Here is a 14,113-nt window from a genome sequence, read left to right as displayed (position 1 = left end):
CTCCTTTAGTTGTGTCAATCGAAGGAGTGTTGCTGGTGGATGGTGGATGGTGGATAGCTGAATGTTAACCAATAAAAGATGAGCCAGTCAGATAAAAGCTGCATACTTCTCATTCCTGGAAGCCAGATTGTCCTCACTTTATCATATTTGTTGCTCTCATCTTCAGTTAACGGCTCTAAACCCAGTTGTTTGGGGATTTGTTCTGGAAGACTGATTTGGAGAGGTTGAAAGGAAGGACTAAAACGGCGCATTTGAGTCTGTTTGACACAGGCTCACAGACTAATGAGCGTGTGTGTGTGTGTGTGTGTGTGTGTGTGTATGTGTACATATATATTCTTTTTACTCTTTTACCTGTTTCAGTCATTTGACTGCGGCCATGCTGGAGCACCGCCTTTAGTCGAGCAAATCGACCCCGGGACTTATTCTTTGTAAGCCTAGTACTTATTCTATCGGTCTCTTTTGCCGAACCGCTAAGTGACGGGGGACGTAAACACACCAGCATCTGTTGTCAAGCAATGCTAGGGGGACAAACACAGACACACAAACACACACACACATATATATATATATACATATATACGATGGACTTCTTTCAGTTTCCGTCTACCAAATCCACTCACAAGGCATTGGTCGGCCCGGGGCTATAGCAGAAGACACTTGCCCAAGATGCCACGCAGTGGGACTGAACCCGGAACCATGTGGCTGGTTAGCAAGCTACTTACCACACATACATAGCGGGAAAGTTTACGAAAATAAACAAAAGACGAAGGCAAGTGGAGTACAAACAACACAAATGTATTAGTATGGCACTCAGGAATAGAAATAGAACAAGTCTTTTACTATATATATATATAGTAGTTGTATACTTTTACAATATATATATATAGTAGTTGTATACTTTTACTATATATATATAGTAGTTGTATACTGTCAACTTAATGTGACAGTCCCATGAAGGGAATCACACCACTGCTATTTAGCCCTAGGAAGCATCAACGCTTTCTGTCAGCCTTGACATATTTCCTGTGTCCTTATGTTTAAAAGGGGGAGACAAGCACCTCCACCCAGCTAAGCCTGCATCCAGAGACTAGTTTCTGAGGCTTTGCTCTTCATCAGTCTGGAGTAGCATGGCCTGCTATTTGGAGATGCTTGTCTTGTCCTTGCAAACATATAAGAGTTCTAATTTTAAGTTGACAGTATACAACTACTCTATCGTACCACTACTGCTTATATCTCTCTGAGATATTCAGAAATGTAATATTTCTATATATACACACACACATACACTGTTGTGGTGGACACCCCCAAGTGAGAAGTGGGCTGTTCCACTACTGATAAATGGTGGGGAGGCACAACAAGCAGTGTCAGTGAGATATGCTGTTCAGGCCAGTCACGCAGACAGCAAAGCACGTCATCATAATGCAGGACATATCATACACACATGCATATATTTTTATGGGTGTGTCTTTGTGTCTGTGTTTGGCCCCACCACCCATCCCTTGACAACCAATGTTGGTGTGTTTACATCCCCGTAACTTAGCAGTTCAGCAAAAGAGACCAATAAGATGAGTACTAGGCTTACAAAGAATAAGTCCTGGGGGTCGATTTCTTTTACAAAAACCCTTTAAGGCAGTACTCCAGCATGGCCGCAGTCAAGTGACTGAAACATATAAAGGAAAAGAATAAAAGAAAAGAACCTGTTCAGGCAGTTTCCATTATCATCTGTTCAAGAATTTGGACCTGGAGATCTCCATTTCCAGCGACTTCGAGGGCCACCTCCTCCCAGTGGTGTCGGGCGTCAACGAAGAGCCCTCGACTACAACAAGACGACCAAAGTTTTCTTTTTTCCCAAGGTCTGGGGTCTTCCGCCCCTAAGCTCTAGACCATCACCTAATCACCCTTACCCCTTACCAGTCTTGTTGCTTAACAACAACAACAAGAAGAACAACAGCAGCAACAAGCTAATGAGGAGCTTTTATATAGTCAGTTGACCTGCTAGAAATAGTTGCTTATCTCCCTCACATCACACCTGACCACTTGAATAAAAAGAAAAAAAGGACACAGATTTTATCTTGTTGCTTTAATCATAATTCAGTTCAATCAGGGCCTGACTTTGGCCTTTAATAACTACAACAACAACAACCACAACAACAACAAAGTGATTTTGTGAGCAACAATACAAACGAGAAGCTTTTACAATGTTGCTGTTCTTCTTGTTGAGTAATCCAAGGACAGCTCTAATCTGTCAGATCTATGATATGTGAGTGGCTGACCAGATGAATAGGTGTGGCCCACACATCTCTCCTCTTCTCTCTTCCTCTCCCCTTGTCTCTTTCCCTCATCCACACACAAACTGCTCACATGAGGAGCCTCTGACATCAACTTATTGTGAAGTATTTTAGAAGAGGTTTAATACTTAACAAACTCTGGTGTCAGTGACAAGGTGAAATTAGATCCCCTGCCTGCTATATTTGCAACTCTACACAAGTAAATACATTAGCTGCACGTTTGGATTGAAGCAGCTTGCTGTTGAGACTTCTAACGAGCAAATATGTAATTTTCAGCTGCTTACCTCAAATTAATGTCAGGTTTCCTGTACGATGCACATGGTTGAGATGAATGGAATCTCTTGACTTTTTCTCACTATGACCTGCTAGGTGGATTCCCTATTTGCTAGAAATAGCAGCCAAATTTCTCCCAAATTACATTCTACCAGCTAAAACAGAGAAGCGATTGGACAATGTAGTTCCTGATATATAAAGATGGGATGGTCACGTTCAGAATACTTGTTTGATCTCCTGGAACAATGGCAACAACATCATTATTATTATTACACCACACAATATTACACTATACACAGGATAATGTTCTTTTTGGTGTACTATAGCTGAATAAAATCTGGGATGGTCATGGCTAGAATGTCTTTGATTATTGGTCTGCATGATGATGATGTGTTTGTGTGAGATCATCATCATCATCATCGTTTAACGTCCGCTTTCCATGCTAGCATGGGTTGGATGGTTTGACTATGGGCTGGCGACCCAGATGGCTGCACCAAAGTGACTTCCACCATATACAGTATCTCACAGAAATATGTACCCCTCTAAAAAATTTCAGTGAAATTGCCATTATCAAAGGAAATCAAACAAAAGTTATAGGAGTGGCTGTGTGGTAAGTAGCTTGCTAACCAGCCACATGGTTCCGGGTTCAGTCCCACTGCGTGACATCTTGGGCAAGTGTCTTCTGCTATAGCCCCGGGCCGACCAATGCCTTGTGAGTAGATTTGGTAGACGGAAACTGAAAGAAGCCTGTCGTATATATGTATATATATATTTATGTGTGTATGTGTGTGTATGTTTGTGTGTCTGTGTTTGTCCTCTTAGCATTGCTTGACAACCGATGCTGGTGTGTTTACGTCCCCGTCACTTAGCGGTTCGGCAAAAGAGACCGATAGAATAAGTACTGGGCTTACAAAGAATAAGTCCCGGGGTCGATTTGCTCGACTAAAGGCGGTGCTCCAGCATGGCCGCAGTCAAATGACTGAAACAAGTAAAGAGTAAAGAGTATATTATACATGCAAAACATTATACAAATTTGGAATACAAAACAACAAACATTTTCAAAGCTATGAATGAAATATCAATTTTTAAATGTTACAAAAGTATGTACACCCCGAAGGAAATTTACTATATTCAATATTTTATCCATTTTTTTTTTTACTAAATTCAGATATTGCTGATAATTTCAATTCTAATAAACTATTTCTCCTGGCATTTTTACATTGGTCATTGTTATTTGAAGAAAATTATTTTTAATTTGCACAAGAAATTATAAGCATGGGCGTGGCTGTATGGTAAGAAGCGTGCTTCCTTACCACATGGTTCTGGGTTCAGTTCCACTGCGTGGCACCTTTGGCAAGTGTTTTCTAATATAGCCTTGAAAATGTTTATTGTTTCGTGTTCCAAATTTGTATAATGTTTGCATGTATGATATATTTTATCTCTCTCTATATAAACGGCAGTTTGTCTGTGTGTGTGTCTGTTAGGTTGTACCCTCACCCTGACCACGGCTTTCAACCGATTCTGATGAAACTTGACACACGCATAGCCCAATGTCATAATTCAAAACTAACGCAGCGAAAAATTTTGAAAAGTTCCCCCAGTTCTGAAAAAAATCGATAAATTCGACATGGGGTCGAGAATCAGAAACACAAACCACAGACTGTCTAGGGGACGCAACTCGACCTTTTAACTCTCAAAAAAAAATTTACCATAATTTTTTTTCCATTTTTTTGCTATTTTTTGGCTATAACTCTCTAAAAATGCTTTATAGTTATTTCCCTTACAAACCCGAGCAACGCCGGGCGATACTGCTAGTTCAGTATAAATTTTGTTTGATTTCCTTTGATATCATCAGAGTAAAGGCAATTCTACTGAAATGTTTTAGGGGTGTATATACTTCTGTGGGATACTGTATATTTTCATGTGTGTGGTTTAGTTGTTAGGGTATTCAGCTCACAATCGTAAGGTTGTGAGTTTGAAAACTGGTGGCACATTGTGTCTTTGAGCACAACGCTTTATTCTATGTTGTTCCCATCCACTCAGCTGGCAAAAAATGAGTAGTACCAGTAATTCAAAGGGGGCCAGCCTTGTCACGTTCTGTGTCACACTGAATCTCCCTGAGAACTACGTTAAGAGTTCGCATATCTGTGGAGCGCTCAGCCAACTTGCTTATTAATTTCATGAGCAGGTTGTTCTGTTGACCAGATCAACTGGAACCCTCGTCGTCATCGTAACTGACGGAGTGCTGTTTTCATGTGGATGCACTGTTATATTCTCTTTACTCTTTTACTTGTTTCAGTCATTTGACTGCGGCTATGCTGGAGCACCGCCTTTAATCAAGCAACTCAACCCCAGGACTTATTCTTTTGTAAGCCCAGTACTTATTCTATCGGTTGTCAAGCAATGCTAGGGGGACAAACACAGACACACAAACACACACACGCATATATATATATATATATATATATATATATATATATATACGACGGGCTTCTTTCAGTTTCCGTCTACCAAATCCACTCACAAGGCTTTGGTCGGCCCGAGGCTATAGTAGAAGACACTTGCCCAAGGTGCCACACAGTGGGACTGAACCCAGAACCATGTGGTTGGTAAACAAGCTACTTACCACACAGCCACTCCTGTGCCTTATGATGGTTTTTGATTCCAAGCTGGCCTTAAACCATTCCCCATCTCTTAAAACAAAGTTTAATCACATTTTATTGGAAGTTGGTCCGAGTTGACTGTCTAAAAAATCCCGGTGAATTGTGTCTTTGAGATTTATTGACATTTAAACTAAATCTCCTCTTCAAACCTGATTAGTGCTTTTAAGTCAATTACTGTAAGAGCTTAATTATATAAATCTGCTGCCGCTAATGAAACAACTCAACTTTTTTTCTCCATCTAAGCAGCCACTTTATATAAATCTGTAGAAAAGCCAATAAGTAGAACCAGTGCCAGACATCTTGATTTTTTTTTTTTTAGTTGCTATAGTTACTGTAACACTCAACAATGAAGCATTATTTTATTCTACCAGGCTCTTCATTCATAAACTTTCAGTGTTTTATTGTGTTTTTTTTATCTCATTAAATGGTTGTAGTTTTTTTTTTTTCCTGATGTTAGAGAAACAATCTTTGTTTTGTATTGCATGTTGTTGTTGTTGTTGTTGTTGGTGGTGGTGGTAGTGCTTCCTTGTTGAGGATGTTTCCAAGGTTTCTGAAACTGGGTGTGAGCGACATTTGCTTGAAAGTTAGATTAGCACAGAGAAAGACTTGCAAGTTCAATTCCCATCAAAGCTAGTCTTTAAAAGCCCTTGTTTTCATAGTTGAATTAACAAGATGCAGGGAGATGTTAACCTCACAGTCTATTGTGGTTTTCTTTCAGTATGTGAGGGCTAATGGTGACCTAGTTATTTATAGTACTTCAAGTTAAAATGCCACTACCATGGGGCCATAAAATGTTTTGGATATGCTTATCATATTTCTCTGAAATATAATCATTTGTATGAATTTTTCATTTTATTCTTACCGATTCCTCCTTCTGAAAGTGTTGGTCTGTTTTTGCTATAGTCTTAAGAACCGCCCAGTTAAGTAAAATTGAGGCCAAAAAAGCACGACCTTTATGTCCAAGCTCCTGCATACAATCCGTCTGCAGATAAATCTCCCCAATGTTAATTATTGAATTTCTCTCTCCATCTTTCTCTGGTTAGGTAACCATGTACCTTCTCTACAGTAAGACACCTGTTTCCATCTCTCTGTCACACTTTACCCTTTCATCATCTGACACAAGATCACTTCCTCCAATGCCCCTTTCCCTCCCAAAGATTCCTTGTCTTGCAAAGTTACCTGGTGACCCTACCAGTGCTGGTGCCACTTAAAAAGCATCCAGTCCACACTGTAAAGTGGTTGGTATTTGGAAGGGCATCCAGCTGTAAAACCCATGCCAAAACTGACCTCACTTGTGTTGGTGCCATGTAAAAAGCACTCAGCCCACTCTGTCGGGTGGTTGGTGTTCGGAAGGGCTTCCAGCTATAAAAAAAACCATGCCAAAACAGACACAGTAGTATAGAGCAGGCTCCTGCCTGGCCGGCTCCTGTCAAACTGTCCAACCCATGCCAGCATGGAAGGAGGACATTAAAGATGACAGCTGAAATTATATTGCTCTATAAAATTGAGAAATATTCTTCATAGCTATTTTAGTTCACATCCCAGGCCAAGTGAAGTCTCATTATCAATGGCAAATGCTTTATTTATGTTCCACTTTGTGAAATTTGAGTTACTTTTTTCTTTACTTCCTTACACAATCTGTTTCTTGTATTTTTAAGCTGTAGGCTTTCACTTCCTTGAGATGCTTTAAATAACCTGTTGTTATTTGAGCTGTGTGGAACTTCCAGAAATAAATTCTTCCTTTATTTTGTTTTCTTCTTGTTGTTTGTTTGTTTGTTTTGTTTTGTTTTTCTTGTGTAATCACTATACAGTTCTGTACTAAAGCATTGGTTGTTGGTCTTATTGGTAAACTTATAACATGTTATATTCTATCCTTGGATATAGCAGCCCATTACATCTGCTATTTCTTGTTGATAAACTAACACTCATTCCTCTTCACAATGTTGGATGGTGTAGGCGTTACCGTAACCAATTAGATATGTCCAAAGTATGGCTATTACTGCTTGAAAACTAATTTCCTATCTGCATACAAGAAAGAGCTTCTATTCTAAGAATCTTGTAATAGATTCAATATTATTTGGCAGATAAAAACATATTGGATTAAATATCGTACTCTGTAAAAATACATTCTCATAAATTTAGATCTAACTGAAGCCATCACATAGCAACAGTTCCATTGAGTCGGTTGAAATAATTTGGTGTAGAACCACCAGCCAAATAAACTGGAGGTTCAAATATTGTTTTGTGGTCTACTATTTCATGCCTCAATCCATCTGGCCGTAAATAGGTACCATCTCACTGCTGCGCTTACAGAAGTACTGTGTAATTGATAAGTGCCTTATTATTATTATTTTTTTTTTCTAAGTCCTAGTGAGAGAGGAAGGTCAGCTTCTGTGATTTAGAAGGGAGAGGGGCAATCCTAATAACCTAAAAGAAGGGTAATTCTCCCCACCACTGCCAACTCATGGGTTGTTGTTGTAGAACAGTGCTTTTCAATCTTTTTGCTGGAGCGGAACCCCAAGGAAACAGTCCACTGGCTCGGGAAACCCCTGTGCAATAATTTAATAGTCTTCTGCACAGGAGAATTAAAAATTACTGCTGATTTTAGCAGTTTTGTAACTTCTTGCAGAACCCCTGGACTGTACTGGCGGAACCCTGGTTGAAAACCACTGTTGTAGAAGGAAGCATTATAATAAGGAAATAAGTTTATTTTAGAGTAGATTTTTTTAACCACTTCAGTCATGGATAAAAAAGTAAAACTATTTTTTTATTTTTATTTTTCATTTATACAAAAATACAATTAAATAACTCATACTGAGTAAATTTTTAAAGAATTCAATATTCAACATGTTTAATTCTTAGCATGGATAAATAAAAATTTTGCTAACACGAGGTAAAAAAAAAATACCAATTTACTTACAGCTGTGAGATTTACAAGAAGGCACAGCCATCCTCTGTAGCTTGTGAGCAAACACTGAGTCAGAATCACACGGTCTTGGTTATATATATATGCATTTTAGAAATGTCCAGTGAATTGGTAACTGTGACTCAACTTAATTATAATCTATAATTCTTTTGTAATTTATGCTGAAAAATTATCCAATATATTGAACAAAGTGACTGAAGGGATTAAGGTACCCAAGGTCCAGCTAGTGGTGTTCAGCTGGGGGATAGATTAACTCTTTATCATCTAAACTGGCCATATCTGGCCCCAAATTTTCTACTTGTTTTGTGCTCAAACTGGCCGGGTCTGGCCTCTCACACTTATCCTACAATGTCATTCAACCACAATCATTGTGATTGTCATTCAATAAATGATCACATCATTGAAATCGCAAAGCTATAAAGACAATGCATGCTTAATTGAAAACAATGTGATCATCATCATCATCATTGTTTAATGTCCGTTTTCCATGCTTGCATGGGTTGGACGGTTCGACTGGGGTCTGGGAAGCCAGGAGGCTGCACCAGGCTATCTCCACGCCTATCTCCAGTTTGCTATAAACAAATTTATGTTACAGTTGCAATAAATCATACGTTTAAAAGAGAATCCCACTCTGTAATACTAATTAATATGGTTTGCATTACTGTTTGTTATTTATTAGCCCCGGAGAGTTGAAGAACTAAACTTGACATTATTCCAAAACTAACATCTAGGTTAGCAACTTGTTGATTTGATAATTTCTGTGTGTGTGTGTGCCATTAACACACTTGCAAAGCTGAAACTGGAATGGTCTAAGTTAATCAAAGCTTAGCTTCTAGTTAACTTTGAACTGTGAACATATCTTTGGAAGTGAAGTCTTCACAGCTATTATGAGTATTATCAGAACGTAGACTTCTGGTTTCTTTGAGGAAATATTCACTTCCAAAAGTGAAGTACAGTTCATAAAAACCAGCTAGTTTGTATTTTTAAGTTGAGAATAGCAACACTTTACATATCTCAACAAGAAGAATTTAGGTTCAAAGATTCCGTTTTTTTTATTTAAATTTTCAAATTGATTAAATTAAGATGTTCTCTGGAAGTGGATAATTAAACTTCTGTGTTTGAAATTTAATTAAAATAAAAATGAAATTTCGTTTTTGCATTTAGTTTGCAAGATTCTTGATATGGACTTTCGGAAACATTTTTTCACGCTCAGAGTTGCTGAAGCATGGAATAAACTGCCTGCGTCAGTTGTTGACTGCCATGACACTGCATCCTTTAAGGCCCTCATGCTTTCCGAAATCCGCCGAAACTACACCTGATTATATATACACTTTAGATGAGTTGTAGTGCACCTGAGCACTGTACACAATTATTATTATTATTATTATGTCAACACAACTTTTTTTTTTATATTTGTTCATTATTTTTTTCTGCATGGAAAATTTCTTGCACACATTTTTGTGTTTCCATTCTCTCTCACACTCATTTTCCAAACTCTCTTTCACACTCAAGTAAGTCTCAATGCAAAATAGAATGTAAAGGTGATCACACTTGAAATGATGTTGAGATGAAGCAACTGACCATTGGCTACCAAACCAATAAAATGGAATTCTAAACATTAACTAGCATTCACGGAATTTATTGATTCTAATAAAGAAACAGCTAAAGTATGTAAGCCTAGTGGTTAGGATTGCTGGTTCAATTCCTAGGCTCAGTGTTTTTGAGCAAAATACTTTGTTTTATGTTGCTTCATTCCTCTTAACTGAAAAGGAGTCACAGCAAAAGCTGGGGTTTGACCCTGTGGCCGATTAACATTCCATTCTGAAGAGGGGCTAGTTTCAACCACCTGGTTACTTTAGAAACGGGAATAGACTTGAGCCTAATGAACCTGTGAACTGAAGAAACAATTAGACTGACTTAAATGTTTGTGTGTGTGTGTACTCATTCCTTAAATGGCTGACTCAAACATGTTGGATAAAGTTGGCATGAGACTCTTGAAGCCACAAAATAATCAAACAATTACTTGTGACACTTCCAAGTTAGAATTGAAACATTTCAAGACATAGAACTACTCTAAGATTAATACAATCTTGGAAATGGAGATACTGAATGTTAGTCAATTACATATAATATACCAAGGGGCCAACTATGTCTGGGGTTAAATTCCAATTCAATTTGATTCCCTGTGACATTTTCTCTGTTTTTAGAATGTTTTTTTTTTAATGTTTTTAAATATATTTTTCATTCAGTTGTACAACAGCAGTGCTGCTGCATGACCTTGAGTGTAACAGATAAAAAATGGCTAAAAATTAATCCATAACAAAATTTACTTCTATAAATGTCATTATTTTTCAGAAACCACATTTCCAACTCTTCCCCGAACCCAACGTGGTATGCCTATAGTTTTAGGCGCTGACCCCAAAGGAAAATATTTTCTCTACACTAATGGACACAATGTTGTCATCAGAGACATCGAAGTAAGTCTGTTTCAAATACAATATTTCATATTATGTTCCATCTAAATATCCATTTCTTTCTCATCTATATTCACAGTATAGAATACCAACAGCTATGAAGTTCACTTTTAAAACCCATTTCATTTACGACATCATTGTTTTAGAGCCCCAATGACTTTGATATCACTGTCATTACTAAACCCTGATATCGTTAGTTGTTTCCCTGCTTGTAGGACTCCATCACAGCCTAAAACCTGGTTTACTACTGCCCCCATCTGCTCCCTCAATACTATTAGACCTCTAGTTGTGATATCCCTGGTTGTAGGGTCCTGAATGACAACTACACATCTAATTACAGAGCCTTAACAGCAACGTTCCTGGTTGCAGGCCCACGTTCCTGGTTGCAGGCCCACGTTCCTGGTTGCAGGCCCACGTTCCTGGTTGCAGGGCCACGTTCCTGGTTGCAGGCCCACGTTCCTGGTTGCAGGCCCATGTTCCTGGTTGCAGGCCCACGTTCCTGGTTGCAGGCCCACGTTCCTGGTTGCAGGCCCACGTTCCTGGTTGCAGGCCCCAACTAGAGTGGGCATTCCTAGCTATAGCCCCTAACTGCCACCCATTCCCTGCTGTCTAATGTCTGTGTTATGTCATCATTCTAACTGCTAATGATTCCTCTGTTTTCGTAGAACCCCAACAGCTGTGATATGTACACAGAACATTCCGGTAATGTGATGGTTGCCAAATATTCTCCGAGTGGTTTCTACATTGCCTCTGGAGGTAAGATACCTTTCTCTTTTTCTTATCATTTTACAGCTACTAATGGGTCACCAAGGAACTGAATTCTTATCGGTCGTGTTTCTATTGAGAACACATTAGACTGGGTTGAGGAACAGCTGTCATTCTGAAGTGGTTAAATAAATTATAGGATTCAATTACATACATATTCATACATATCGGCGCAGGAGTGGCTGTGTGGTAAGAAGCTTGCTTCTCAGCCACATGGTTCAGAGTTCAATCCGACTGCATGGGACCTTGGGCAAGTGTCTTCTACTATAGCCTCAGGCTGACCAATGCCATGATTTCTATGGCTGGATGCCCTTCCTATGTATACTGATTTCGTATTTTGGTGCAAGGTCTGCAGTTTGTGGAGAAGGGGCAAATTGATTACATTGACCCCAGCATACAACTGGTACTTATTTTATCGACCCTGAAAGGATGAAAGCAAAGTTGACCTTGGCCGAATTTGAACTCGGCGCATAACAATGAATGAAATGCTGTTAAGAGTTGTGCCCAGCATGCTAACAATTGCACCAGCTCAGACCTTAACCTGTTGAGCAAGTCTTTCAGTGGCTAAAGATATGTGCATCTCTGATCACAAGCTCTGAATAGTGGGGGAGCATCATAGACATGTGTTGAGAGGGATTTTTTTTTGGGGGGGGGGTTAAATAAATTTACCCCTGGAAACATTGGTGTTTCTTTCATCATCCTTGGACAGCTCTTATTCAGGGACCTTTTGATTGGGGTGAGATACTCAACCTGCAGAAAATTCTAACCGGACCACATCTGCAAAGTCATGTGCTGTTTGTCTTGATATGTGATCACCATGTTGCATACAAAAGGTTGTGATACATGTTTCATGTGTACCCTTATCAGATGGGTAATCATGATGGGTATTTGGGCTTTGTATATTTGTACCCCAGCATCGTATTGATGGTGTTTGCTGCTCTCTCACTCAAGAATAATAGTAATAATAATAGTAATAATGATAATAGTAATAATAATAATAATAATAATAATAATAATAATATGGCTTCTGATCTTAACTGATTGGAAGTGTTATCATGTACATTGTTTTGTCTTGGTATAAAAGATGGGCTACAGCAAATATTCTGCTCAATACCACAGATTTGCTTGTCAGTTGTTTGACCTTAACCAGTTGAGCATGTCCCTTAGTGGCTGACGATATGTGCATCTCTGATCATGAGCAGAAGTAGTGGGAGAGCATCATAGCCATGTGTTGAGAGGGATTTTTTGGAGTTTGAATAATTCACCTCTGGAAACATGGGTGTTTCGTTCAACATCCTTAAACAACCCTTATTCAAGGACCTTTTGAGCGGGATGGGTTACTCGACCTGAAGAAAATTCTAACTGGGCCCCACCTGCAAGGTCATGTGCTGTTTATCTTGATATGAGATCACCATGTCGCGCACATATGGTTGTGATGCATGTGCCTGGTGTACCTTTATCAGACGGGTAGTCATGATGGGTATATTGGGCTTCGTATATTTTACCCCAGTGTCACTTTGATGGCATGAACTGCTCTCTCACTCAATAATAATAATAATGCATGTATTTGTTCCAGATGACAGGGGCAAAATTCGAATTTGGGATACAATCAACCCAGAACATGTTCTCTCCAAAGAATATCAACCAATCGCTGGAACGATCAAAGACATTGCCTGGTCTCCAGATAATAAGAGAATGCTTGTTGCTGGTGACGGCAAAGGAACGTACGTGATCAAATCTATAACATCTCTCTTTCACCCCTTGTTTTTTTTTTATTTTGTTGTTTAGCCATAGGCCAGCAACCCATATCAAGCACATTTGCGATCTAACGTATTCCAGCTTTAATCACTTCATCTTTTCAGGTGTATCATCCAATGTACCTTCTCTTATTAAAGATAGGAGAGTGTCATACATTTGAAATTGGCTGCTATTACTAGCTGGTTAAGCCTCTATGTACAGGCTTCTTTTTGTTGGTGTGTAGCCCCAATCAACTCATACTAACATAAAGAAGAAGGGATTTAACTGCAAGAGCTTCTTTTGTCTTTTTGGTGGTGAATATTTTAAATGATAACAATGTAAATCTCTTTGATGGTAAATATTTAAAGTTTGTAAACTTATTCAACCCATACTGTCATATAAGTATGCAAATTAAAAAGCCATAGCAATGTGACTTACTCCCAACTGGAGTTTTTTTATGTTAAGCCTTTCGTTACCAACCCGGCTGAAACCGGCTCTGGCTCTGAGTACAAATGTCTTGTTTTCATAAGATTTGAATTAAAATCTTCCACCAAACCTTAGTCACAATTTATATTCCTGACACTAGCTGAATGGTAACTAAGTTATTTTACTAAATTCTTTGTTATATTTAAAGTAATTGAAAGAAACACAGAGCATCTCAAAATAAATACAGTAACGAAAGGGTTAAATTATAATTTTATATTTTTACCAGGTTTGCTCGTGCTTTTCTGGTGGATACAGGTTCTTCTGTTGGAGAAATTAGTGGCCACAGCAAACAAATCAATTCCTGTGACTACAGACAAATGAATCCCTTCAGGGTGGTGACAGCCAGTGAAGACTACAGCGTTGTCATGTGTGAAGGCCCACCGTTTAAGTTCACCAAAAAGATCGATGTGAGTATTTGGTTTTCATTTAATGGGTCATGGTTGTGGTGTAGTCTCTGATTGGCTCTCGTCAAGGTGAATTATGTAGTAACCCACAGGTTAC

The 14,113-nt window shown here is 38.8% G+C and overlaps 1 protein-coding gene across 2 annotated transcripts in view; it reads left to right on the top strand.

The window, feature by feature from the left end:
- Positions 1–14,113, top strand: part of LOC115223147 (actin-interacting protein 1) — a 42,766-nt gene that overhangs the window by 8,698 nt on the left and 19,955 nt on the right. For both annotated transcript variants that reach the window (XM_029793570.2, XM_036512144.1), the window contains exons 2-5: positions 10,506–10,627; positions 11,290–11,380; positions 12,966–13,113; positions 13,839–14,019. In XM_029793570.2, the coding sequence (XP_029649430.1) occupies positions 10,506–10,627; positions 11,290–11,380; positions 12,966–13,113; positions 13,839–14,019 (542 nt within the window). The remainder of the gene's footprint in view (positions 1–10,505; positions 10,628–11,289; positions 11,381–12,965; positions 13,114–13,838; positions 14,020–14,113) is intronic.

This window comes from Octopus sinensis, linkage group LG22, assembly GCF_006345805.1.
Source record: "Octopus sinensis linkage group LG22, ASM634580v1, whole genome shotgun sequence".
NCBI classification, from domain to species: domain Eukaryota; kingdom Metazoa; phylum Mollusca; class Cephalopoda; order Octopoda; family Octopodidae; genus Octopus; species Octopus sinensis.
This window is presented reverse-complemented; position numbering and strand designations above follow the sequence as displayed.